Source organism: Balaenoptera borealis, assembly GCF_965194805.1.
Source record: "Balaenoptera borealis genome assembly, contig: HAP1_SCAFFOLD_1434, whole genome shotgun sequence".
Lineage (NCBI taxonomy): Eukaryota > Metazoa > Chordata > Mammalia > Artiodactyla > Balaenopteridae > Balaenoptera > Balaenoptera borealis.
Window position 1 is genome coordinate 113,578 of NW_028122789.1, and position 25,423 is coordinate 139,000.

General features: G+C 41.7%; 1 protein-coding gene and 1 pseudogene across 2 annotated transcripts; both read left to right on the forward strand.

Moving 5' to 3' along the window:
* The first annotated feature begins 157 nt into the window (after positions 1–157).
* Positions 158–10,782, forward strand: LOC309622049 (RAD52 motif-containing protein 1-like; annotated as a pseudogene). Its single transcript has 7 exons — positions 158–478; positions 859–1,038; positions 4,212–4,334; positions 4,708–4,881; positions 5,843–5,941; positions 9,111–9,199; positions 10,655–10,782. The product of its transcript is annotated as an RAD52 motif-containing protein 1-like (transcript).
* On the forward strand, positions 10,782–25,002 carry LOC309622044 (leucine-rich repeat-containing protein 37A3-like). Its single transcript, XM_082409245.1, has 3 exons — positions 10,782–14,484; positions 16,875–16,946; positions 24,038–25,002. Exons 1-3 carry the CDS (start codon positions 11,168–11,170, stop codon positions 24,111–24,113), a joined length of 3,465 nt encoding a protein of 1,154 aa, XP_082265371.1. The 5' UTR covers positions 10,782–11,167; the 3' UTR covers positions 24,114–25,002.
* The last annotated feature ends 421 nt before the right edge of the window (positions 25,003–25,423 follow it).

Here is a 25,423-nt window from a genome sequence, read left to right on the forward strand (position 1 = left end):
AGAAGAATGTGTGAGAGCAGCCATTGCCCAAGACGGCCCTCCTCAGGCCCTGGCCTCTCCTGCCCCCACTGCGGGTCAGCTGTGTGCTGCTCGCCTCCCTCCAGCTCAGCCCAGCACCAAACCTACCCACCTCCTGCCTCCCCCAGCACAGGCCCAGGGCTGCATGATTCCACGTGATTATATAGTGACAGTGCCACCTGTGGAAGGGGACCTAGAGGCAGAGACAAGCCCGGAGTGGGAGGGGTGAGGGAGAGGTCCGAGCACCGCCCTCGTCCCACTCCCAACAAACTGGCTCCCCCCCCTCAGGTTTCCGTTATAAACAGGGCGTGCGCAGGCGCGCGTGCGCAGGCGCCCCGAGCCGCGCACGCGCAGTAAAGGTAGGATGGTGGCGTTGGTACCTTTTGTGGTTCCCATCGTGGGTGACAAAACCTTGCTGGTGTGGGAGCTGAGCTCTGGACCCACGGCCGAGGCCTTGCAAGTGAGCCGAGCCGGGGCAGAGGGAGGGGTGGAGGAAGCCACCTCGCGCCTCAGTAACTGGGCGCCCCGGGGTACTGCTTCAGCACCTCATCTGCCTGTGGTCTCTGCTGAGAGGAATCTTAGTTCTAGAGCCGACCTGAGTAGTCAGCTCGCCCCCACAGATTTTTGAGAGATAGTTCCCAACAGCCGGCATTGCCTCCTAATGCTTCTCGAAGCTTAGGATTTCAGAGGGGAACCTGTTGCTGAAATGAGAAGTGTTTGGAGTTGCAGGATCACCACAGTTGCCTGCGGCGAAGGGCTGGGGGAATAGAAAGGAACGGGCGGTTTGGCTTCCTGGGCGTGAAATTTCCTGCACTTACTTAGCATGGGCCCACCCTACAGCATTCTCTGTTCACAGTCTTCTCCCAGTTTGGCCTTCTGTATTCGGTCCGAGTCTTCCCAAACGCAGCAGTGGCCGGTCCTGTGTTCTATGCCATCATCGAGGTTTATTCAGCAAGGGATGCCCACAGAGCCCAAAAGGCATGCGACCAGAAGCAGCTTTTTCAGACATCTCCAGTGAAGGTGGGTCCAAATGTGGAATTCCTCGCTCTACTGGGATGAAGTGCTGAATTTAAAACTAATAGGCCATCGGGAATTCCCTGGCGGTCCAGTGGTTAGGACTTTCACTGCTGAGGGCCCGGGTTCAATCCCTGGTCCGGGAACTAAGATCCCAAGGGGGGGAAGAAAAAATAAAAGGCCAATGTTTGTACAGCACTGTGGTGTACAGAATGCTCTCAGATGCACTGCTCCACTGATCCCCCAGTTCCCCAGTTCTTTCTTTCTTTTTTTTAGATGAAGAAACTCGAACTCAGGATGGTTAAGTGACTTACTTAAGGTTTATGACAGTAAATGTGGAAACTAGAGGCCAAACCCAAACTGAACTGATGTTAAAGCCCATGTCATTTTATGCTGCCCCTTAATTTAAGAAATCTTCACAAGAGTCTTCCTTATAGTTACTTTTATGTGGATTTTAGATGTGTGAGGTTGACAAATTGTTTTTTAAGTTAATTAATTAATTAATTAATTAATTAATTTTTGGCTGCGTTGGGTCTTGTTGCTGCGCGCCGGCTTTGTCTAGTTGCGGCGAGCGGGGGTTGCTCTTCGTTGCGGTGCCTGGGCTTCTCATCGCGATGGCTTCTCTTGTTGCGGAGCACGGGTTCTAGGCACGCGGGCTTCAGTAGTTGTGGCTCACGGGCTCTAGAGCACAGGCTCAGTAGTTGTGGCACACGGGCTTAGTTGCTCTGCGGCATGTGGGATCTTCCTGGACCAGGGATCGAACCCGTGTCCCCTGCATTGGCAGGCGGACTCTTAACCACTGTCCCACCAGGGAAGTCCCGAGCTTGACAAACTTTTGTCAGATGTAACATAAAGGAGGCTTCATCATCATCATCACTCTCAAATTGCCTATTCAGAACTCCCTTCAGCTTCCAGAAGATGGTTAAAATATTCTTTAATGCATTGTAGAAACCTTATTCCATATTAAGATGCCATCCAATTTTACTTCCCCAGAATTAACATTTCATTATGTGCCTCCATTCAGCCACCATTCCTTTTTCAAGGACCTTTTCAATGCCTCTGAATAAGTGAGTGAGGCTTCGATTTCCCAGACCTTTCACTTTATAATTGTGTGTCTTCTCTGATTGGCTTCTTGCTCTGGCTACTTCCTACTGACCTTGCTGCCTATTCTCACCCCTATTTCTTTACTCACTGATTTCACCTTTATTGAATCTGAGAACTCTCCTCAGATGTGACTCCAGGTACACTACCTCCCACTTCTGTACCCTGTTTAACACCCTCTTCAATCCCGGCTGTACTCCCTGGGATTGAAATGATTTCGTGTCAGACATTCTTTAATTTGCGGACCCTGCGACCATTTCACATAACCCCTCAGATATTACGGATGGTCCTGGAAAGATTATGAAACAGTTACTTGGTATCAGTTGTGAGTAATGAGTTCTTTTCTTATATTGGACATTAAGACCATTCCATAAGCTTAGGTTCTGAGATTGTCACAGCATAAAGCCCGTCACTGATAGAGTAATGAGGAAAATGTTCTACAAGTCACTATAGAGTTGAGAGGAAAGGGCATTCGTATTCGATTTCTTTATTTAATGCAGAGCCTTAGTTTACTACCCACACCCCCGAAATTGTTACCTACTTTAATTATGCGTTCTCTTTAAATTTTATTTATTTGGTTGCACCGGGTCTTAGTTGCAGCAGGCGGGCTCCTTAGTTGCGGCTCAAGGGCTCCCCAGTTGCGGCACGTGGGCTCCCCAGTTGCAGCAGGCAGGCTCCTTTAGTTGTGACTCGCAGGCTCCTTAACTGTGGCGTGCAAACTCTTAGTTGCAGCATGCACGTGAGACCTAGTTCCCTGACCAGGGATCGAACCCGGGCCCCCTGCATTGGGAGCACGGAGTCTTAACCACTGCACCAGCAGGGAAGTTCCAATTATGTCTTCTTTTATTCATTAGCAGGTATATATACTTCTTATCTTTTTTCCCCTGTATTTTTTATAAATACAGACAAGAGAATAACATCTTCAAATAAAATGAAGGAAAGGCCTAATGTATCTGAGTTTTTCTCAGTAGCACGAAGGGAAATGTTTGCCAGCAAGAACTGTGGCAAGCTTATCCCAGATGTCAACTGTCTCTACTACCCAGGGGCTCAGAGCCCTTCTGAAGCTTCCTAATTGTCCAGGACAGCTCCATTATGACTCACCATACAGGGCCTAGCCTCCCTGTTGTAAACGTTGCGACACTCAGCATTTAAAAATTAGTCTCCATTTCTCCTTCCCAGCAGGCAGCTTCAGTTGGAGAAAGTAATTTCATTTTCTTATGTACTCATTCATTCACTCAGTCAACAGACCATCCCTCCTCTATTATGTGCCAAGATGTATGCTTGTTTCTGGTAACAAGGAAAGAATAATATATGGTTCCTTCAAGCACTTAAGGAGCTCATAAACTAGTGACAGAGGAAGATGCACAAACACATCAATAAAGAATTAACAATGCTTTGACTTTATTTGTATTATTTGAATGTTTATGACTATATTTACATACTGCACCCTGTTCAAAATGCAAATAGACATTTAAGAAAGAACTAGTGATGTAAAAACTCCACAGTAATATGTAAGTTATTTAGAGAGTTAAGACTGGAAATATTTGCACTCTCAAAGAAGCTTGTTAATGCAGATGAACCTCTAATTCTTTTGGTTGCTTTATTTACATTCATCGAGGTATACGTATTCCCTCTTCTAACAGGGGTTAGTAACTTGGGGAGGGGGTGCTACAGATTAAGGTCCTAATTCAGTGGCAGGTCCATCTTATCTCCTCTTCAGGTCATATTCTCAAGCAGGAGCTACAGGATGAGACGACTAAAACAGTTCACTTCCTTTGCTTACCCCCAGCCCCATAACAGGCTTCTGCTGGGCTTCCTTGCTTGCTTTCATCATCACTTTCACCACCAGAGGTCAGGGAACCTTCCGGTTAATCAGGGGCCCTGGAAATGATGCAGAAAAGTACTGACTTAAAAATAATAAATAACATTTATTTAGGGCTCACTGTGAGTTCATTGCTTAAAATGTCCTACTTAATCTTCGCAACCACTCCATGAAATTGGTATTGATAAATCTCAGGTATATCCAAAATAAGTCTCTATGTAGGGTTGTGATATTTTTAGGTCTTTTATGTCTTCAGGTTCGTCTCGGCAGCAGACATAAGGCGGTTCAAGATACTACGCTTGCCCCAAACAGCTCCAGATGCCAAGAATTGGCAAATTACTACTTTGGTTTCAATGGGTGGTCAAAAAGCATCATCAAGGTAAACTCTAGATTTTCTTTGACTAACCAGACTCCTTTCAACATTGAACTCCTAGACTTTAGAGAGAAGAATGGAACAGGGCTATGGGGAGGAGATGTGGGAGGCTTCCACACGGAAGTATCTGAGCATTGGCCTGCCACCTAGAATTAGTGATAATCTCAATGACTTGGATGGTGGTGTCCATAATTTTCTCCAGTATTTGTATGGTATATAATAAAAAAGAGTTGTCCATATCTAGTCATTCATTTGCAAGTCTCACTTGATTTTGAGGCTATAGCATACCTCAACTATTACCTGGGATTGCTGGAGTTTAGTTTTAATTTCTAACAACAGAATATTTGGAAGTCTAGCCTTTCATTCAAAATCCTAACAGCTTCAGGATCTTTCTAACCTTGAAGAAAGGGAAAATGAAGATATTGTGACACCACTTCAGAAGCAATAGCCTGAAGTTCTTCTGTGCTTCAGAGGTGGTGTTGCCCTCCCACGAGTGCAGGAGTCCTGGAGTTGGCATGGCTGAGGAAGGAACCTTTGGATAAGTTGGAGGAAGGTCTGTTTTCCAGTATGTGTGTGTGTGGGGAGGTGAGGGAGTGGGATTGCTCTTTTTTCCTTTCTTTCTGAAACTCAACTTTTCAGATACATCATCACCTTTTCTAAGCAACTAAAGCCCTGGGCAGAATTTTTCTGCCTGACAATATAGGTTTTTATCTTAGGCGATACCTGACAGCACCTTAAACTTTAGAATTTTAGAACTGACTGCCTGCCAAGAAGCTTAGGAGGAGGGAAAATTAGTTAGTTTTTGTTTTTGGTTAATAATTTGTTTTGTGCTAAAATAGTCCTTCAAATACAGATGTCTTCTGGCCTTCAGTTATCCCAACAAAATCATTGTCTAAAGATTGAAATAAACTCTTGTGTAAATGTTCAGTCCTTTGCCTCCTATAGAAGGGCCTGAGCGGAAAAAGTAAATGTAGATCCCTAGAAAGGGGATTCCGATTGGTACTGAGTTTTTTCCTACAATCCATGGCACTTGGGCTTAGGGTTTTAAGTCAGAGGCAGGGCTGTTAGCGAATGGAGTAGAGGAGGCTCCACCATCCACCTGAGTGGGTGATGGTTGAGGAGAGGCCAGATCATCTGCACTACCACCAAATCTATCTCCCTGTATGAATCCAGCCCTTTACGCACAGGAGAGCAGGGTCTGTAGCAGTGTAGCCTCAGCTTGTCCATTTGAAATCTGTGAGTCATATGAGATTTGTGCCACGTCCTTGGTTTGCATTTCCCGTCTAGTTAGTATTTTAGGAACTTCCAGAATAGATCTGAGCAGTGAAACTGTGCCATGCCAGGGTATACCTACAACAGAGACATTCAGCTGTACCCCAGTGTTGTGCCTGCCCTTAATCACTAAGGTAGTGAGCTAAGAATCACAGATGCTTTTTTAGTTTTAAACATATAACCTAGAAATCAGTTATTCAGATGATAGGCATTTTAAATTCATCTGTTTTGGTTGGATTTAGGGTCATTATCATTCCTTATGAAAAGGAAGGTAACCCAGAAGCTTGCTATTCAGAAGACTATGACAGATGCATTCCAGAAACTGCTGATTGTGGTTTTAGGTAAGACCTTTTTGACTGTTCTTGAAGTGCTTCAGTTTCAGTGAGCAAAGAAACTTATCTGAAAAGTTAATTGGATGAAAGTAATGGTTATCTAAAACATTACATATTCTTTCATTCACCAGATGCTTTCACAGCAGCAGTCTTAAATTTGTTCTTTGTGGCATTTATGAGAAAAACGACAGCAACTATTATTGTCCCCAGTGTTGAGATGTAGAATGACTTGCCTCAGTTCATACAGAAAGTGTTTGGTCCCGTTCTTCCTCAATTGCTTGCTTTTCATACAGAATAGTGCAGTTATAAGCCTTGGACACCTGTGTTTGAGTCCTAACTTTGTCTCTTAGATTTTGTTGTTGTTGTTGTTGTTGTTGCAATTTTAGGTTTTTCTAGCCAGAGACATTTGAAGGTATTTAATATCTCTAAGCTGCAATTTCTTTATCTGCAAATAGGGTTAGTAATTCAGCTTATCACCTAATGGGGGATATTGTAAGAGTAAATGAGATGATGAATGTAAAAAGCTTAGAACTATGCCTGAAACATAGTAAGCAGACAAAATATATTGACTATTATTATTATCGTTGTTGTTTTCTTGTTGAAGAGTTTATTAGATTATGTTTTTGGAATCAATTTAATTTCAGTTTTCATTTCTGATATATTGGGTGAATATGATTCTTTTTTTTTTTTTTTTTTTTAGGCATCAATTTTATACACATCAGTGTATACATGTCAATCCCAATCGCCCAATTCAGCACACCACCATCCCCACCCCACCGCAGTTTTCCCCCCTTGGTGTCCATATGTCCATTCTCTACATCTGTGTCTCAACTTCTGCCCTGCAAACTGGCTCATCTGTACCATTTTTCTAGGTTCCACATACATGCATTAATATACGATATTTGTTTTTCTCCTTCTGACTTACTTCACTCTGTATGACAGTCTCTAGATCCATCCACGTCTCAACAAATGACTCAATTTCGTTCCTTTTTATGGCTGAGTAATATTCCATTGTATATATGTACCACAGCTTCTTTATCCGTTCGTCTGTTGATGGGCATTTAGGTTGCTTCCATGACCTGGCTATTGTAAATAGTGCTGCAATGAACATTCGGGTGCATGTGTCTTTTTGAATTACGGTTTTCTCTGGGTATATGCCCAGTAGTGGGATTGCTGGGTCATATGGTAATTCTATTTTTAGTTTTTTAAGGAACCTCCATATTGTTCTCCATAGTGGCTGTATCAATTTACATTCCCACCAACAGTGCAAGAGGGTTCCCTTTTCTCCACACCCTCTCCAGCATTTGTTGTTTGTAGATTTTCTGATGATGCCCATTCTAACAGGAGTGAGGTGATACCTCATTGTAGTTTTGATTTGCATTTCTCTAATAATTAGTGATGTTGAGCATCTTTTCATGTGCTTCGTGGCCGTCTGTATGTCTTCTTTGGAGAAATGTCTGTTTAGGTCTTCTGCCCAGTTTTGGATTGGGGTGTTTGTTTCTTTAATATTGAGCTGAATGAGCTGTTTATATATTTTGGAGATTAATCCTTTGTCCGTTGATTCATTTGCAAATATTTTCTCCCATTCTGAGGGTTGTCTTTTCGTCTTGTTTATGGTTTCCTTTGCTGTGCAAAAGCTTTGAAGTTTCATTAGGTCCCACTTGTTTATTTTTGTTTTTATTTCCATTACTCTAGGAGGCGGATCAAAAAAGATCTTGCTGTGATTTATGTCAAAGAGTGTTCTTCCTATGTTTTCCTCTAAGAGTTTTATAGTGTCCAGTCTTATATTTAGGTCTCTAATCCATTTTGAGTTTATTTTTGTGTTTGGTGTTAGGGAGTATTCTAATTTCATTCTTTTACATGTAGCTGTCCAGTTTTCCCAGCACCACTTATTGAAGAGACTGTCTTTTCTCCATTGTATATCTTTGCCTCCTTTGTCATAGATTAGTTGACCATAGGTGCGTGGATTAATCTCTGGGCTTTCTATCTTGTTCCATTGATCTATGTTTCTGTTTTTGTGCCAGTACCATATTGTCTTGATTACTGTAGCTTTGTAGTATAGTCTGAAGTCAGGGAGTCTGATTCCTCCAGCTCCATTTTTTTCCCTCAAGACTGCTTTGGCTATTCGGGGTCTTTTGTGTCTCCATGCAGATTTTAAGATTTTTTGTTCTAGTTCTGTAAAAAATTCTTATATAATAATCGGCTACGTTTTTGTGAGCCTTGAAAGTGGTCATGCTACTGAATAGCGTTGATTGTGTTCCCTATCGAGTTATACAGCGGTAAGAATGTGACAGGCTGTGCCCAAAGGAAACTCTATGATTAGTAGATTCCCGGAACAGAATTGCTCCCCTGCTTCACAGCCCTGCAGGCGTAGAGACTGAGAAACCCTAGCTAAGTTGTCAGAGACCTTATTTGCTTGTAAGAGTTGACCCTGGATTGGTCTTGGCCTTCCAGGCTGGGCAGTCCTTCCAGTGAAGTTTGACTTCCCTGGTCATCAGGCAGAATCTCCATCAGCTGTCAACTCTGGGTAACAACCTTTAAGAACCAAACTAAATGTCTGGGTTGTTTGTCCCTAATATGCAAAGGTATTCCTTATATGTACTCAAAACTCCTTGGACCAAAAAGCCTGGTGGCTCTAGCTTGCCTTGAGGAAAGCTGTATTGTCCAAAAGGCACATGGGCCAGTTTCTGCCAGTAGAGTGTTCAAATGCTCTCTCTGTCTGTCTGTGTCTCCAAAGCTTTGTTCATTGTATCTGGTAGAATTTTGGTCCCAAGGAGTAGGCACTTGCCTTGCTTCTAATATGAAGTATCTATTATAGTCCAGTGGTATCTATCCCAGGTTTGAACTCACTTTGACCCCCACCTAATGCCTTCCTATTTACTTGTATTGTGATTGAACATTTTTGTTTCCACAGCTTTTCATTCCTTTGTCATTATTCCTTAGTTCTTATTTCTAAGATCAGAAAGGTTTTTGAACCAAAGTTGACACTTCTTATATATTTTTTCACAAATAATTATGATAAAAACTGAAGTGTCAGATGAGGGAACTTCTAGGAAAATGCTCTTATTTTCTGCTTTTAGAAATCAAAAGAATGTCTAATTATCGGGTGCTACCATTGTATACAGGAAGTTTTAGAACAAGAAAACTTCTGAATTGATCCTTGTTAACTTTATTTCAGAAGGTGGTAAAATAGCTGTGGCATATAGACCCTGTGACGAGGTCACAGATGATGCTAGAACCGAAGAGGAACTACAGGGTTTAATTCAAGTATGTGGAGATAAAAACTCAAGGGGTACACAGCCAGTGTAGCCGTAATTCAAAACAACCAGCAGGATTTGGAAGACTTTGGCATGTCTACTCAGCTCTGTCATCCTTCGGAAAATGTGAAACTCTGAAACTGCTTTTGAGGCAGGGAATTTCTAGGACTTCTCCAAGTCCCGAGCCTTGTCTCTGGCCCCTTATTTGAAGTTTGGAGAGCAGGATTGAGGGCCATCAGTGTACGTCTACAGTTGTGGACACAGGAGAAGACACAGGCCTTTTAGAACTCCCCTCAAATAGAATTGCAGGGATTTGGGAACAAAGTAACTATGGCCTTAAGTGTGATTATGCTACAGTGTTTAAAAACTATTCATGCCTTTCAAGTAAGGTATATTACCCAGATCTCAGCATCTCATATATATCTTGTGTTAAATGTTTTGCAGAAGAACCTTTCTGTAAATCAATTATATGGATGCCTCGAATTAGGGATTAAGTTGTCAATGTAATTGCTAAAAGAAAACATTAATGTACTGCATATAGGATTTTTATTAAAAAGGAGCAAAAAATGTGTTTCATGTCATTGAGAGCTTAATTTGGGGCTAGATTTCTGATTACTTAACTCACCCCAATGTTGCAAAGTTTGTTTTGAAGGGAAGAAAGTAGAGAAAGAAAAGGTGGTTATGTTCTGAAAAATGTAAAAATTTTGAAAGTTTTTCCTGTACAAAATAATTAATTTAATTCAATTTAAATCAGTCAAGGAAACTTCAAACATATCCATGTTTGGGCTTTAAGAAGTCTAACTTCCTGTGAAATGTGAGAGGAAAGGATTCCGTATTGATACTAAAGATTTCGGAAACCTGATTATAACCACAGATCCATTCCTAAATGAGGCCAATCTTGGAATCAGTTCCATTTAGAAACCATTATGTGCTAGGCACTGGAAATAAGATGAAGCTCCTTCTGTCTTGGGGTTTAGGTGTTAAAGGTGTACCAGACAATTAAAAAGGACTAAAATTAAATAGATTATGAAAAGGACTGTGAAGAAAGTAAACTGGGTGCTAGTTAGAGTATTTCAAGAAAATTACTTAACATGCTGACTTTAACATTCTAAGTGTCTTCTCCGCGTGTGCACACAGGGTAGACCTCTGAAAAGTGACACTGTAGTTTTTTCTAGATTAATGGCTCTGTTGAGACAAGGTGGGATGGGGGAAGTTTTCCCATGCTAATGTAAAGGGCCGTTCACTTGGTTTTAGACTCTCTTTCCCAGAATGAATTGCTCACCTGCCCCAAAGCCCTCCTACAGAAGTTCTGGAGTCATCACTGATTCAGTGGTAACGGCTAATAATAGAGTGGTGAATTAATAATGAGACGTGAATACTGAGAGTTTGGAGGAAATGGCAACATTTTAGAATAACTGTAAGGTGTGTTCCCCTCCCGCCACCCTAACTGGTGCTCATTTTGCAGGTCAGCTACTTTTCTTGTCAGCCGTGTGGCCAAAGGGGGGAAGAATGCCTCTCAGACTTGAGCTTTGAGGAGGAAGGGTTCACATTGCCAGAACTGGACTAGCACTTTTGAATTTCCCAGAATGCCAGGTCCTGTGGTTTCCTTGGGAAGCTCTGCATCCTTCCCAACCCCCCGCCACCCCTGGGCCGCTGGAGTTTGGGGCCACTCGGGTCTGCAGCCCAAATCCCGCCTCCTTGTTTGGGGCCAGGGAGGGCAGGGAGGGCTTGGGAAGAGGGCCCGGCAGGAGGTAATTGTCGCTTTTGCAAGGGGAAGAATGGCTTGCGCCCTGGGGACTCTGGGAAAAAGGCCCACTCTGGTGGCGCGCATTGGATCTCCGCACGAACCTAATAATGGTGGTGGCGGAACTAAACACGTCATAAATAACGGGTGGGGCGTTAGGCGGGGGAGGGGCGCGCGGTTGCTGACGTGAGCCCTCGCGTCGGCGCTGGCATAGCAGTTCAGCTCGGACGCAGGATGTGGCTCCGGCTCCTCAGTGGCCTGGGTCACTGCGCCTGGGAGCCGCCGCGTGTTATGTCCCGGCTGCGCCTTTGGTTGCCACGGCTCTTCGTCATGTGGCAACAACTGTGGCTAGTAGTCCTGGCAGTTCAGCCTCCGGAGTGGGCCCTGGACCCCGTCCAGGTGACACCCAACCCCGCGCGGCTGACCGAGGCTTGGTCTTCATACGCCTCAGACCCCCCTCCCAAATTGCCCCATGCCCTTACACCCCTGGCAGAAGCCGGGGGCTTTAATTATTTGACGGCCTCGTCTCCAGTCCAGATGTTGGCCCCGCCTCATCAGGAGTTGACTGAGACTGAGGTTCCATACGCGGACACGGATTCGGTTGGAGAGCTGCCTACAGGGCCAGATCAGTTTGCTGTTCCACATCAGGATCGGAATAACAAGCAAACCCAACATCAAAAGCTCCCAGAGGAAGTTCCAGTGCTGGATTGGAATCAGAATCAGGCCTTGGTTCTGCCTTCTCGACACAAAAATAAGAGTAAAAATGTACATCCAGATCAGGCTGAAGGTCACCAGTCATTTAAAATTCTTGTTCCACCTGTAGGTAGTAAGAGCTCAAAACCAGTGAAGTTTATTGTTTCACCCCCAAACCTGAAGAAAGATCTAGTTCAGCATCAACGGCTTGCCAAATTTGTTGGAACTACAGGCCAATTTGAAGGAAAAATTCAGGGTCTAGAACAACAGTTGCAGGGTGATTATTTAGATCCCAGTATGGATGCCTTTTATCCTGAGGAGAGGCTACCTACAGATTTTCTGGGGAGCCCAGATGAACCTCCAGAGCCCCCTGAGGAAGCTGAAATTTCTCCATCCCAGCAGGAGGCCCACACTCGTCATCCAGAGCGCACTGAGGAGGCTGAATCTTTACCCCAGCACGAGGCCCCTGCTCAGCATCCACAGACCCCTGAGGAGGTTGAATCTTTTTCACCCCAGGCAGAGGCCCGGGCTCAGCCTCCAGAGCCCGCTGAAGAGGTAGAGCCACCTCCACTTCAGCAGGAGGCTCCATCTCAGCCTTCAGAGGCCCCTGAGGAACTAGAAACTTCAAGTCCTCAGGAGGCCCTAGCCCAGGCTTTGGAGACACTTAAGGAGGTTGTAGTTCAACCAGTAGCACATCATGGGGTAAATGAAGCTCAGCAGTCAAATTTGTACCATGTCACTGTTAAACCTCTGGATCTGGCACTTACCATAACTCCACAGGTCACTAAAGAGGTTGAACCTTCTCCAGTCCAGCAGGAGACGCCATCTCAGCCTCCAGAGAGCCCTGAGGAGGTTGAACCTCCGCCAGTCCAGCAGCGGGCCCCATCTCAGCCTCCAGAGCTCCCTGAGGAGGTTGAACCTTCTCTACTCCATCAAGAGGCCCCAACTGAGACTCCAGGGTTCCCTACTGAGTATGTACTTCAAATTCCAGTGAGTGATGAGGTAGCATCTCTACCTGGCGTTCAGCGTCACGCTCATTCAAACTTGCCCAGTGTTACACTTCAACCTCTGGATTTGGAACTTACCATCACTCCAGAGCCCACTACGGAAGCTGAACTTCCTACAGCTCAGCAGGAGGCCCTGGCTCCACCTCTTGAGCATCCTGAGGAGAGAGAATCTTCTCCAACCCAACAAGAGACCTTAGCTAAGCCTCCAGAGCCTCCTGGAGAGGTTGAGCCTTCACGTGAGCGGGAGCAACCAGCTCCGCCTCCAGAGCCTTCTTCAGGGGAGGTGGAACCTTCTCCAACTCAACAGGAACAGCCAGCTCAACCTCCAGAGCATCTCGAAATGACAGTTTCACCTCCAAGTCACCATCATGCTGAGCATTCAAACTTATCCAGTGTCGCTGTCAAACCTGCAGATGTGGAGCTTACCATAACAAAAGAACCCACGCCAGAGGTGGGACCTTCTCCAAATCAGCAGAAGCCTTCAGCTCAGGCCTCAGTGCCCCTTACTAATGCAGAATTTTCTACAACCCAGCATGAGGCCCCCACGCTGCCTTCACAGCCACCTGAGGAGGTTGAACCTTTGCCAGTTCAACAGGAGGCTTCAGCCCAATCTCCAGAAGCCGGTCCACATAACAAACCTTCAGTACAAGAGGAGACCCCAGCTCAGTATCCAGAGCATCCTGGAGAAGAAGTTACACCTGCCACAACCCAGCAGGAGACTCCAGATCAGCATCCACAGGCTCCTGAGGTTGTACCTTCTCCACCTCAGCAGGAAGCCAGAGCTCAGCATCCACAGTCTCCTGGTGAGGTTGAATCCTCTCCAACTCAGTCTCCAGAGCTCTCTAATGTGACTGTAGTTTTCTCTCCGGAGCATCATGTGACAACAGTTTCTCCTCTAGGTCAGGATCAAGCTCAGCTTCTGCAGCGGCCCGATGTCACTGTTAAACCTGTGGGTCTTGCACTTATCGTAACTCCAGCGTTCACTAATGAGGTTGAAACTTCTCCACCCCAACAAGAAACCTCGGCTCAGTCTACAGTGTCCCCTGAGCAGTTGGAACCTTTGTCAGTCCAGCAAGAGGTTTCAGATCAGCATCCAACCCCCACTGAAAATGTTGAACCTTTTCCAGTTCAGCAGGGAGCCCCAACTCAACCAACATACCCCGAGGTGACATTTCCAAATCCAGAGCATGTTCAGGCTCAGCATCCAACCTTGACTGAGGTCACAATTCAACCTTTGGACCTTGAACTGACCATAAGGCCCGAACCCACTAAGGAGGATGAACCTTCTCCAACCATGCAGGAGACCTTAACCCAGCCTCCAGAACCACCTAAGGAGGTTTTTGTAGCTCAGCCTCCAGTATATCAGAACCCAATAGTTCCAGCACCAGATCAGGATCACACTGAGCCTCCAACATCACCCAGTGTCAGAGTTCAACCTTTAGACCAGGGGCTTACCACAACTCCAGAACCTACTACAGAGTCTGAACATTCTACAGCCCTGCAGCAGACTACAGCTCCCCCTCCAAAACACCCTGAGGTGACACTTGCACAGCCAAACCTGACTCAAGTCACAGTTCCACCTGGGGACCTGGGAGTTAACATATCTCAGCAACCAAGGCCATCTGAGACAGTTCCTTCGACTCAGTATTCGGTACCCACTGGTCTTCCTGGTGTAAAATATACCCCAGAAAAGAAGCAGCCAGAACAGAATGCCACCACAAACATCAGCATATGTGAGCTCTGTACCTGCAAAAATGAGACACTGTCGTGTGTTGGTCTCAGCCCAAAGCAGAAGCTCCACAGAGTGCCTGAGCCAGAGCCTAACGCCTACAACGGCACCTTCACCATCATGTAAGAATCGCCTTGCCTCATTTGTTCTCTGCATCCTGCCTGACATGGCAGCCTTTCTTCAGGTCTTCCTGGGTCCTCCTTATCTCCCCAGCCCACATTGACTGACTTTCTGTTTCCACCTTTTGTTTGTCAATGATTCCTTGTCTTCATTCTCCTTCTTACTATTTTTCCCTCTCCTCCAGTCTTTTACTTTTAATTGCCCTTATTTTTTTCCTTCTCCATTTTTTTACCCCATTCTTTAATTCCTTAACATCTACTCTTCTCCCCTCTTTACTCCATCCTCTTTACAGCGACATGTCCCTCTCCCCATCTCATTGGTGGTAATACAACAAAGTGGTTAAGAGTAGAGATTCCGGAGCCAGACTACCTGGGTTTGAACCCAGGTCTGTCATTTATTAGCTGTATGACTCAATTTCCTCATCTGTAAAATGGGGATTATGGTAGTCGTCCTCTCATAGGGTGACTCCTATGACTCCTAAATCTCCCAATGACTCCAATCTCATTGGGAGATTTAGATGAGTTAATATAGGTAAAGGTCTTCTATCAGTGCCTAGCATATATTTTAGTGTTAGCTATTATTATTATTCAATCCCTCAGTTATATCTAGAACTCATCTTTGTCCCCTGGCTTTCTATATGTAGCACCCATTTTGTGCCCAACCCAGGGCTAAGTACTGTGGGAGCCACAGAAGTCTATGGCATTGTCTCCAGAACATGACAATGACAAGTGGGGAGAAAGGGGATATGCCTTAAAAGGGAGGTAATATATAATTAAGTATTCAGAGAAATACAGATAGGTGCTGTAATTCACCAGAACCTGTAATCACAGGGGTGTGGAGGTCACGGAATGCAGCATGGATAAGCTAAATCTTTAGCTGGGACTTAAAGATTGGCTGTGATTTGTCAGAAAAATAATAGACAGTACAGTCTAGGCAAAGGTGTGACTGCAGGGATGATCAGAATTTAATAGATTAGTCTGGCTGTAAAGAATTGGGTTAGGCAACAATGAAAGATAGGATTATGAAAAACCTTGGCTATCGGCAATGGGGGTTTGGAAGTTACGCTCTGAGATATGGGGAGCCATGCAAGTTTTCAAGCAAGAGAGACAAATGATTAAAACAAGAGGCTGATTTTAGATTTCATATGTAGAGCGATCTAGAGAGGAACGCTTGATTCAGGGAGTCCAAATAGAATGCTTTAGCAAAATCTAGGAGTAAAGTGAGAAGGGGCCAAATTAGAGTGGTTGTGATGGAAGTAGAAAGAAAATCCTGGGAGTACTACAGAGGAAAAACGGACAAGATGTAGTAATTGACTAGAGTTGGGGGATTGTAGTACAGGAAAGAGACAAATCACATGTGTTGATGGGCAGAATGATGGTGGTATAACAGGTGGAAATCCAGCAGTTGGCAAGCAGAGTCGGTTTGAGGGAGATGAGTTCAGTCTTAGGCATCTTTTATTGGTGAGCATAAAGCAACCAGAAGGCTCTGTTTGAGTGGAAATGTCCCTCAGGCAGATGGGCAGACAGGTATCCGTTTTGACTTATTTCTGACTCGCGTGAAAAATGTGCATATAAACTGAACAGTTACATTGTTGCTGAGGGAAGAGGACAAAGCTAAAGCTGAAGATTCAAAGTCATCCACTGAGTGAGTGGTTCAAACTGAACCTCAGGCGTTTAACAGCTTCTCTTAAACATGTCTAATTCATGGATACATTCTCACTGTTTAAAAAAAGAAATGTCACAGAAGTATATAGGATAAAATGTGAAAATTCCACCCCACCTTCCCTACCACCAATAAGGTAACTCCTGTTACTGTTTTGATGTGTGTCCTTCCTTCCGAGCTCTTTCCTTTGCATTTTGTTCCCCTAATGAGGTAATAACTTTACTCCTTGCTCAGTAACTCGTGCTTTTCCCTATGCAATATGCTTAAGAGAGATTTTCGTATTAGTCCCTCTAATTTCTAATTGCCCGTATCCTTCTAACACCTGGACAGATTCTGAGGGCACTGAGCCAAAGCTTTGGTGTTGCCTAGCATAGGATTTCTTTATATTCATTTGCTGATATTGATAAATGTTTGCCATTTTTCTCATTGATTTGTAGGAGTCATTTTAGACACATAAGTGATTTTGGAAAAAAAGTAATTGGCATTATGTATCCAAGAAATTGGACAGATAGGAAGTTCAGGTTCTGAGGAGATGCCTCATTGTTTGTGCCAGTGGCCTCACAGTATGTTTTTATTAATTGTGCACACCGGGAAGCTGATAAGCTGTGGGAATTAGAAAGCTGGTCTTTTCTGCATTTGAATATTCCCCACACGGTGGCCATGATTCTTTTCCTTATTCTCTACATTCTTTTCCTACCTATTCAAGGATATGAACTGTGTTTCTTCACAGAAATTTCCAAGGAAACTCTATTTCTTACATTGATGAAAGTATATGGAAGGCATACCGCTGGACTGAGAAGCTGTGAGTATACTCTCCCCAAATATGAATACAAAAAGTTAACTGCATTGTAAGATCCTTCTTGGTCCAGAATTTTGAGGTCAATACCTGTGAGAAAAGGTATTTCCCCTTCCATATCCCAAAGCAACCTGATGATTGAAATTCTGTGTTTATTTTAAAAATTAAATTTGGCAGGACCTCTTTAAAATCAGTAAGAGACAATTTAAACTTACTTTCCATTATACAAGTAATACATGATTATATTCTCAATAGATAACAATGAAATAACAGGTATAGTGAAAACCCTCCTTGTGCCCTAATCCCCCACCCACTACTTTGAGTTTAGTATTAATCCTTGCAGACTCTTTTCCATACGTTTGAGTACATACATACTTACAGATAGCAAAATAGGTTTGTGTGTTTTTCTTACCTTTTTTTACGTAAGTAACATCCTGCAACTGGATTCCTTCATTTCATGATATGTCTTAGATTTCTTTCCTTCCCAGTACATAGAGGGTTACCCCATTCATTTAAACTCCTGCATAGTATTCCATAGTATGAATGTATCACAGTTTAATAATGCCCCTATTGAAGGATGTTTAGATTATGTCCAGTTGTCTTGTTACTTGCATTGCTGCAATGAATATCCTTGTACATGCATTTTTGTGAGCCTGGTCATTTATTTCTATAGAATAGTTATCTAGAAATGGGATTGTTGGGGTGAAGGCTATTTAGATATAAAATTTTAATTGCCTTCGAAAAAGTTGTGCCAGCTTATATACTCCAGTCATCCTGCTGTGATGACATTCATTTCCCCACACCCTACCAACACTGGATATTCTCCTTTTTTTTTTTTTTTTTTTTTTTTGCTAATCTGACGGGTGAATAAAAGGGGTCCCATCTGAATTTGAATTTTTCGTATTACTTGTGAACTTAAATATCTTTATATGTTTACTGAACATTTGTATTTCATCTCTGAATTGTCTGTCCTTTGCCCATTTTTCTGTTACTATTTTTTTTTATTGATTTGTAGAAAAAGTCAGTTTAGATCCATAAGTGATTTTGGAAAAAAACATTCAAAGTAATTTTTCATGACAGTCTGTGGTCATATCCTTAGTTCAATTTGAATAGACAAGTCATAAATGACTTCTGAATTAATAATAAAAGACATAACATTCAATCTAAAAACAGGTATTATGACCACCCTTAAAGAGATGCCCCCTTAGTCGGATATCTTATTGGTAAGGAAAAAAATGCTAGAACCAGGCAATTTGTTTTAATTTACAGATTTCGTAAATAGTATATGTAGTTTATATTTCCCGTGATAGTATCTAACTTGGAGATTTTATTTCCCAAACTTGTAAGAAAAATGAAAGTCATTTGGCACAAGAAATAGATAACTTAATTTCCTCTGGGAGTGGAGGGGGGTGGTAGACTGAGGGACAGAGGTAAGAGAAAAAGTTTGAATTGTGTGCTACATATTTTTGGAATTTTGAGATGTGAGTATATATGACATATTTTTAAAAAATAAATTGAAATTAAAAAATTAATTTTTAAAAAGCATGTGTTTGGGAGGCGATACACTATAACATGAGTCTGGTAAGGTTTGAAGATTTCTAAGTCAGCTTGAGGTTTCTACCTTATAAGCAGAGGTTCCTAACTTGAGGTCAGTGTTTCCCCAAAGCAGAATTTCTTTATACCTCCTGCTCCCCCGTGTATACCTCTTTGGCAAGCTACAGAAGCTTATGTTCTTGGGATAATGTTTTATAATGTATAATAAGTCAAACTATATAGAAAAACAAAGGAAACCAACTATATTGAAATAGTTTTCAGAATATTTTTAAAATTAGTGAGACAGTAATAAATATGCTTCTCTTAACACATTAAATAACAAGATATAGTGGTAGGTCTAATAAATATTATAACTCCAGGGTAGTGATGAGAATAAATGATATTTCGAGGTATCTGCAGCATATACGTGATATGAAATGACCTGTGATTTCTATTGGGGACCAAATTAACTATACTGCTGATCTACTGTGGTTTGTTGCCTACATTCATAATGGAAGGAAGTGCTGATTTTAGTTAGAGATTTGTGAAAACTGAGATGTAATTTTATTTCCCATCCAAGTTTGGCACTCTGGATTCAGTCCTCTCTATTCACAGACCTCTGCCCTAAAAGGATGATCCACAAGTCGAAATTGCATGCACACTTTTGCGTGTGTTCAAGAAAGTGCAGTTTTTTAGGGAAAAGAACCATTGCTTTTCTGAAATTCTCAAAGGATTCTTGTCTCAAAAGATTGAGTCACAAATGTAGGGGAGAAGAAAGACATTTCTTTTCCTGTACTTATCCTCATGAGTGACGATAAATGGATAATTTGTTTTAAGTAAAAGTATCTGATAGTTGATAACTTGTCACTTTCTGAATTCATTCAATAAATATTTTTTGAGTATCTACTATATGCCAGGAACTGTTTTACATGCTAGGGTTACAGGCCCAAGAATGAAACAGCCCCAGTATTCCAGTTCTCAGGGGGTTTACAAGTATATAAAAATAAGTATATAAGTATAATAAATAGATAGGTATAATTTCAAGCATTGCTAAGTACTTTGGAGAGAAAGAAAGCAGGGGAAGCAGAGTAAATCAGTTCCAGAAAGGCCTATTGTTTGCATTACATATATAGTTAAATCAATCAAACAAACAAACCCTGAGCCCTCTCAATTTCCTAGAAGTTACAGAGGTGGAGAGAAGGATAATTGTCAATAATACAGAATCAAGAATGAATGTGAAATTCAGAAGATTGCCGTAGACCAGAACCCTGGTCAGAAGTTAGACATGGATCTTTCTTAAATGTTACTTCATGCCTGGTTTTGATATTTTCATGGTGTGAGAAAGTTTTAGATCTGGCTTTAACTCTTGATTCCCCATAGTTTAAAATTTTTTTCCTCCGTCAAAATGAATATTTGGAGTTCTACAGATTAATGTATTTTATTTCAGTTATTGAGTTATTGCTTATTTGAAGCTCCTTTTTGGGTAATTTTTTGGTGACTGACTCATTCTCAGTCTAAACTTTACTTCTAGGCTGAATTTACCGTTGTTATTTTTAAAATTTCTACTATCCTGTCATCCAAACAACTTCACAGAAAGAAACCCCATTAATTTGAAATACATACTGTTTGGTTACCCCCTGTCCTACCATGATATTCAAACTCTAACCAGTCTGGTATGGGCATCAGCCAATCAGAGAAGACAGTGCCATAAAGAGTGGAGGATCAGCCCCATCTCTTTGCTGTACTTCCTGAATCCTTGTCAGCGTTCAAAGTTATAATCAGTATATGTGAGTTCCACTTTTGTGTAGCTTTTTTTCATATACCATCATTTCCTGTGACGTTTGTATGTCATTTATGGTATATACATACAGTTTGGTTATGCGATATGGGGAGGTAGAGCTTTTTCCTACCTTTGCAGGTATGAAAAGGGTTACCATAAATGTCGTTGGACATATTGATTTGGTTTTTTTCTTTTTGGATCATTTCCATGGAAATGTGAAACCACTACTTAGAGGTGAGAAAACAATCAGTCTTAGCACCATCTGTTGACCATTCCCCCTAACATGTATTCTGACAATCACTGCGATTCCTTCTAACATGGTGAATTTCAAATTGAGGTCAGGGTCTTTGAAGCATGCTCAGGGCTCCAAGAGTTCTTTGTGGGAATTGAAGTCTCTTGTGTTTTTGTTTTAGTGATCTTTTAAAAATGTGTGTGACTATATCCTGTATAATATGAACCACCTTAATAACTGAGTTGCAGAGTTTCCAGGTAGTAATATTTTAATTCTCATAAGCTATGAGTAAAGAATTAATTTATGAGCTGGAATTAAGCTATGAGATGGAATTAATATAAATATGTGACCAAGAGACACTGTGAGTGAAAAGCAGAAGGTTTTAAATGCAGAACTCAGTGGAAATAGTTTCACAAGGCAACATAGCCTGTGCTCAGATCCCCAAGGCTCCTGAAGGATGTACCACTGTTAATATCACCTGCAAGGAAGGGGATTCTTCCAGGCACGAGAAACCTACCTCTGACGTCTTATAGAGTTTCTTCTGTACTGGCTCTCTCTACTACTCCCTCACTCCACTCTTGGGATACTGGCTATGTGCCTTCCTGCTTATCAGCTATAAGAAACAGGTGCAAAACACCACCCCCTCCTCCCCACAGCATGTTCCTAGTCTTTATCGTGAGACCAGCGGAAGCAAAGGGCTTAACATTCCTCTGGCAGACCCAGGCGTCAGGCTTGACTGTGAATCGTTCCTGCTCCCTTCATTCTGCATTCTGGAGAAGTCATGGGCTGGATCTCTCAGTTTCCTAATTTATTTTTTAACTGTCATTTCTGCTTCTCATATACTGAGATTTTTTATTATTGCCAACACTTTTCATTTGTATATTCTTGAGTTGATTAATGGATGCGCTATCTGCTTACATCTGTCTGAGGGTAATAATTGTGCTATCCTAAGGTCCTCTTGTGCTTTGTTAACTCTGATTCATTGGCTATAAGCTCTTATGTTTGTTTTTGTTTTCTGTCCTTAATGGAGTTGGCTTTCTCACATTGTTTGGTCCTTCCTGAGTGTAATTCATCTTTGTAGTTGAGATTCTACTGCGTTTGTTTCCCAGCTTTAGGGGAGAAGTGAAATGAGTTGTTGGGGCTTATTACTCCCAATGGGTTCCCCTGAGAATAAGGCAGAGGTGGAAGGTGCCTTCTGGTGGCTAGTCAGGGAGTGCATACCCTTCTTCCAGGGTTCTGAGACCTTGCCCCCTTTCTAACACCAATTGCTCCTGCCTAGAGGAAGACACCTTTTGCTGCCTGGATCAAGGGGGAAAGATGTGGGGTTGATGTGTGCTGTAGGCTGCTCCTACCGCACTATTCCAACTGATCACCCTGTAGTAGCTCCAGGACGTTTCTGGTAGGGGAGCATTTGTGGAGCTGCTCCCACACATTGAGCTAAGGTTGTGATTCTTAAGTTATATCTTTTCTAGGGATTCTAGTTATGTCATTCTTAGGGACTTTGGTGGAAGTTGAAGGGGTGGAGACTTGACATGTTTCAATCTGCCAACTTGAAATAGCACAACTTCTTAGGAAACAATTTTGTATCCCTATTACATCCTAGACAAACTCGGGCAAATATGTATCAGGATACAAATACAAGAATGTTCAAAGTAGTATTGTTTTTGTTTAAATTTTATTTATTTATTTATTTATTTATTTATTTATTTATTTATTTATTTATTTATTTATTTATTTATTTATTTATTTATTTATTTATTTATTTATTTATTTATGGCTGAGTTGGGTCTTCGTTTCTGTGCGAGGGCTTTCTCCAGTTGCGGCAAGCGGGGGCCACTCTTCATCGCGGTGCGCGGGCCTCTCACTATCGCGGCCTCTCTTGTTGCGGAGCACAGGCTCCAGACGCGCAGGCTCAGCAATTGTGGCTCACGGGCCCAGTCGCTCCGTGGCATGTGGGATCCTCCCAGACCAGGGCTCGAACCCGCGTCCCCTGCATTGGCAGGCAGACTCCCAGCCACTGCGCCACCAGGGAAGCCCAGCAGTATTGTTTTTAATAAATCAAAACTAGAAACATCTCAGTATACACCAACAGTTGAATGAATAAAGTGTGGTATAATCATACTTAGAAGTCATACACTTCATCAGAAACATAACGCAAGCCACGTAAGTAATCTTAAATTTTCTGGTAGCCACTTAAAAACACAAGTAAAATGAAACGGATGAAATAAATGTTAATATCTTTTACTTAACCCTTATTTACAAAATATTTTCATTTTAACATGTAATCATTATATACATTATTAATAAGATATTCTATGTTTTTTTCATACTAAGTATTTAAAACTATCCAAAGTGTTATCATATCTACATGTAATCAATCTAAAAATTAATGAGAGAATCTATATTTTTTTCCCATACTAACTCTTTGAAATCACAATTTGGTTGCTAAATTTTATTACAAATACTTGATCGGTATTGAGATTTCATAAAATTTACAGTCAAAAATGTAGTATCACATATGCAAATTGTTGCTAACATAAACATTTTCCAATAATTACATTGAGTATCAGTTTTTAAAATTTTAATTTTAAAATAATTGAAATTAATTAAATTAAAAATTCAACTCAGTCACATTAGCCACTTTCAAATACTCAGAAGCCTCATGTAGTTGGACATGCAACACTACATACTACAGGCAAAAATAAAATAATTTTACAAAATAATGTTGAATGAAAGAAGCAGTGTGGAAAATAATACATATAATATGATTCCACTTATATAAAGTTCAAGAAGAAGCAAGACTAAACTGTGTTGTTTATGGCTGATAGAGAAAAGGCAAAACTACATTTAAAAAGCAAGGAAATTATTATTAAAGTCAGGATAGTGGTTCCCTCTAGGAAGTCAGAGAGAGGGTTGTGATTGGAAAAGGGCACACGGGGTCTTCTGGGATGCTGGCAGGATTCTTTCCTGACATGAATGGTATTACGTGGGGGTCTGTTTTGTAATTATTAAACAGTTGAACAGTTGTTCAATTGAATTATTGAACAGTTATGTATATTTTATGCACATTTTAGTTTTCAAAAAATTTTTAATGCGGGAAAAAATCAGATGGCTTCATTTGCCCTGATACAGCTGTGTGTGGGACTTCCCAATAAGGTTTGGGGAAAGAGAGGAGGGAAGGGCAGCTCTGCAACGTTGGTGCCACCCAGAGCTGGGTTCTAACAGAGACTTCGTGATCTAGAGAGTAGGCATTAACTATATGATTTGGTGGGAAGAGTGGGTGGGGCGTGGGTGTGTGTGGGTGTGTGTGTGTGTGTGTGTGCGCGCACGCGTGCACATGCGTGATGGAGAGAGATGGACAGAAAGGAGGACGTGAAAAGAAGGTTTAAATGAAAACAGAGCAGAAATCACCATCCCTAAATTAGATAAGAATTAGGTTGTTTCGGTGGCACCATTACCCAGCTTTCCTCCACATATAGGAGTTAGTCCTATGTAGTACATAGTTGTAGTTATTTTGCAGTTTGATCCAGAAATAACCTTTTCATTTTTCAGAATTCTCAGTGAAAATTATTTGACTGAATTACATAAGGACTCCTTTGAAGGCTTGCTATCCCTCCGATATTTGTAAGTGAATCATATTTATTTATGAGTTCTTATCTATAAAGTAGATTATCTATAAAATAATTAAGGGGTTCAAGTTAGATAATCTCTTCAGTTTCTCCTAGCAATAAAATTCTACAATTCTTTAAGTCTGTGTAGGGTCCCAGCCCATCACTAGCACTATATATCTCCTATTCATTTTTAATTTTTTCATTATATAGACAAGGTATAGATAGAAAAATACACTTTAGTTGTAGAGGAAAAGTGGTAATGAGGTCTGAGCAATTATAGACTCCCATATGAACCTTGTTATATAAGTGTTCATATACTCTCCATCTGTATTTATATTTTGTTTATGACCTATGGATCAAATCTGGCCCACAGTCCGTTTTTATACAGTCCATAAGTTAAAAGTGATTTTCTAAAGGGCTGTAAACGAGAAAAAAAAGACACGAAGAAAAATATGTGACAGAGACTGTATGTGGCCTGCAAAGCCTAAAATATTTACTTATCTGGTCTTTACAGAAAAGGTTTGAAAAAGTTGGTTTAGTGAAATGAGAGGAATTAAAGTTAACCTCAAATTGTCCCCTACAGGACAAGAAAATATAGAACGCTTACATTAATATGAATGCCATTAACTCATAACTTTGATAATTTAATCTAAATTAAATTAACATTTAAATATTAAATATTTAAGTAGATGAAGTATGTAAACAGTATTGTCAAGGGACTTCCCTGGTGGTCTAGTGGTTAAGACTTTGCCTTCCAGTGCAGGGGGTGCGGGTTCGATCCCTGGTCAGGGAGCTAAGATCCCACATGCCTCATGGCCAAAAAACCAAAACATAAAAAAAAAAGAAGCAATATTGTAACAAATTCAATAAAGACTTTAAAAATGGTCCACATCACAAAAAAAATAATCTGAAAAAAAAAATCAGTATTGTCAAGAACACATTAAGTTACCAAAAGAACAAACTGTTGTTAAGGATTTCGATGCAGGAATTGTGGTACCAATATTAAGAATGTTTAAGATGATGGTTAAGTGGTATATTTAGAAATGTTTACACTAAATAAGCATATCAGAAATGCCCCTAACAAAAATCTCTCCAGCCTTTTTTTTTCTGTTTTTTGTTTGTTTGTTTGTTTTGTTTTTTGGGCCACGCCACACGACTTGCGGGATCTTAGTTCCCTGACCAGGGATTGAACCCAGGTCCCCAGCAGTGGAAGCGCCGAGTCCTAACCCCTGGACCGCCAGGGAATTCCCTCTCCAGCTTCTTTATCAAAGAGGAAATGCTTGCCTCGTATTTCCTTTATTTAGGGATAAGGAGATAACTGTGTTTT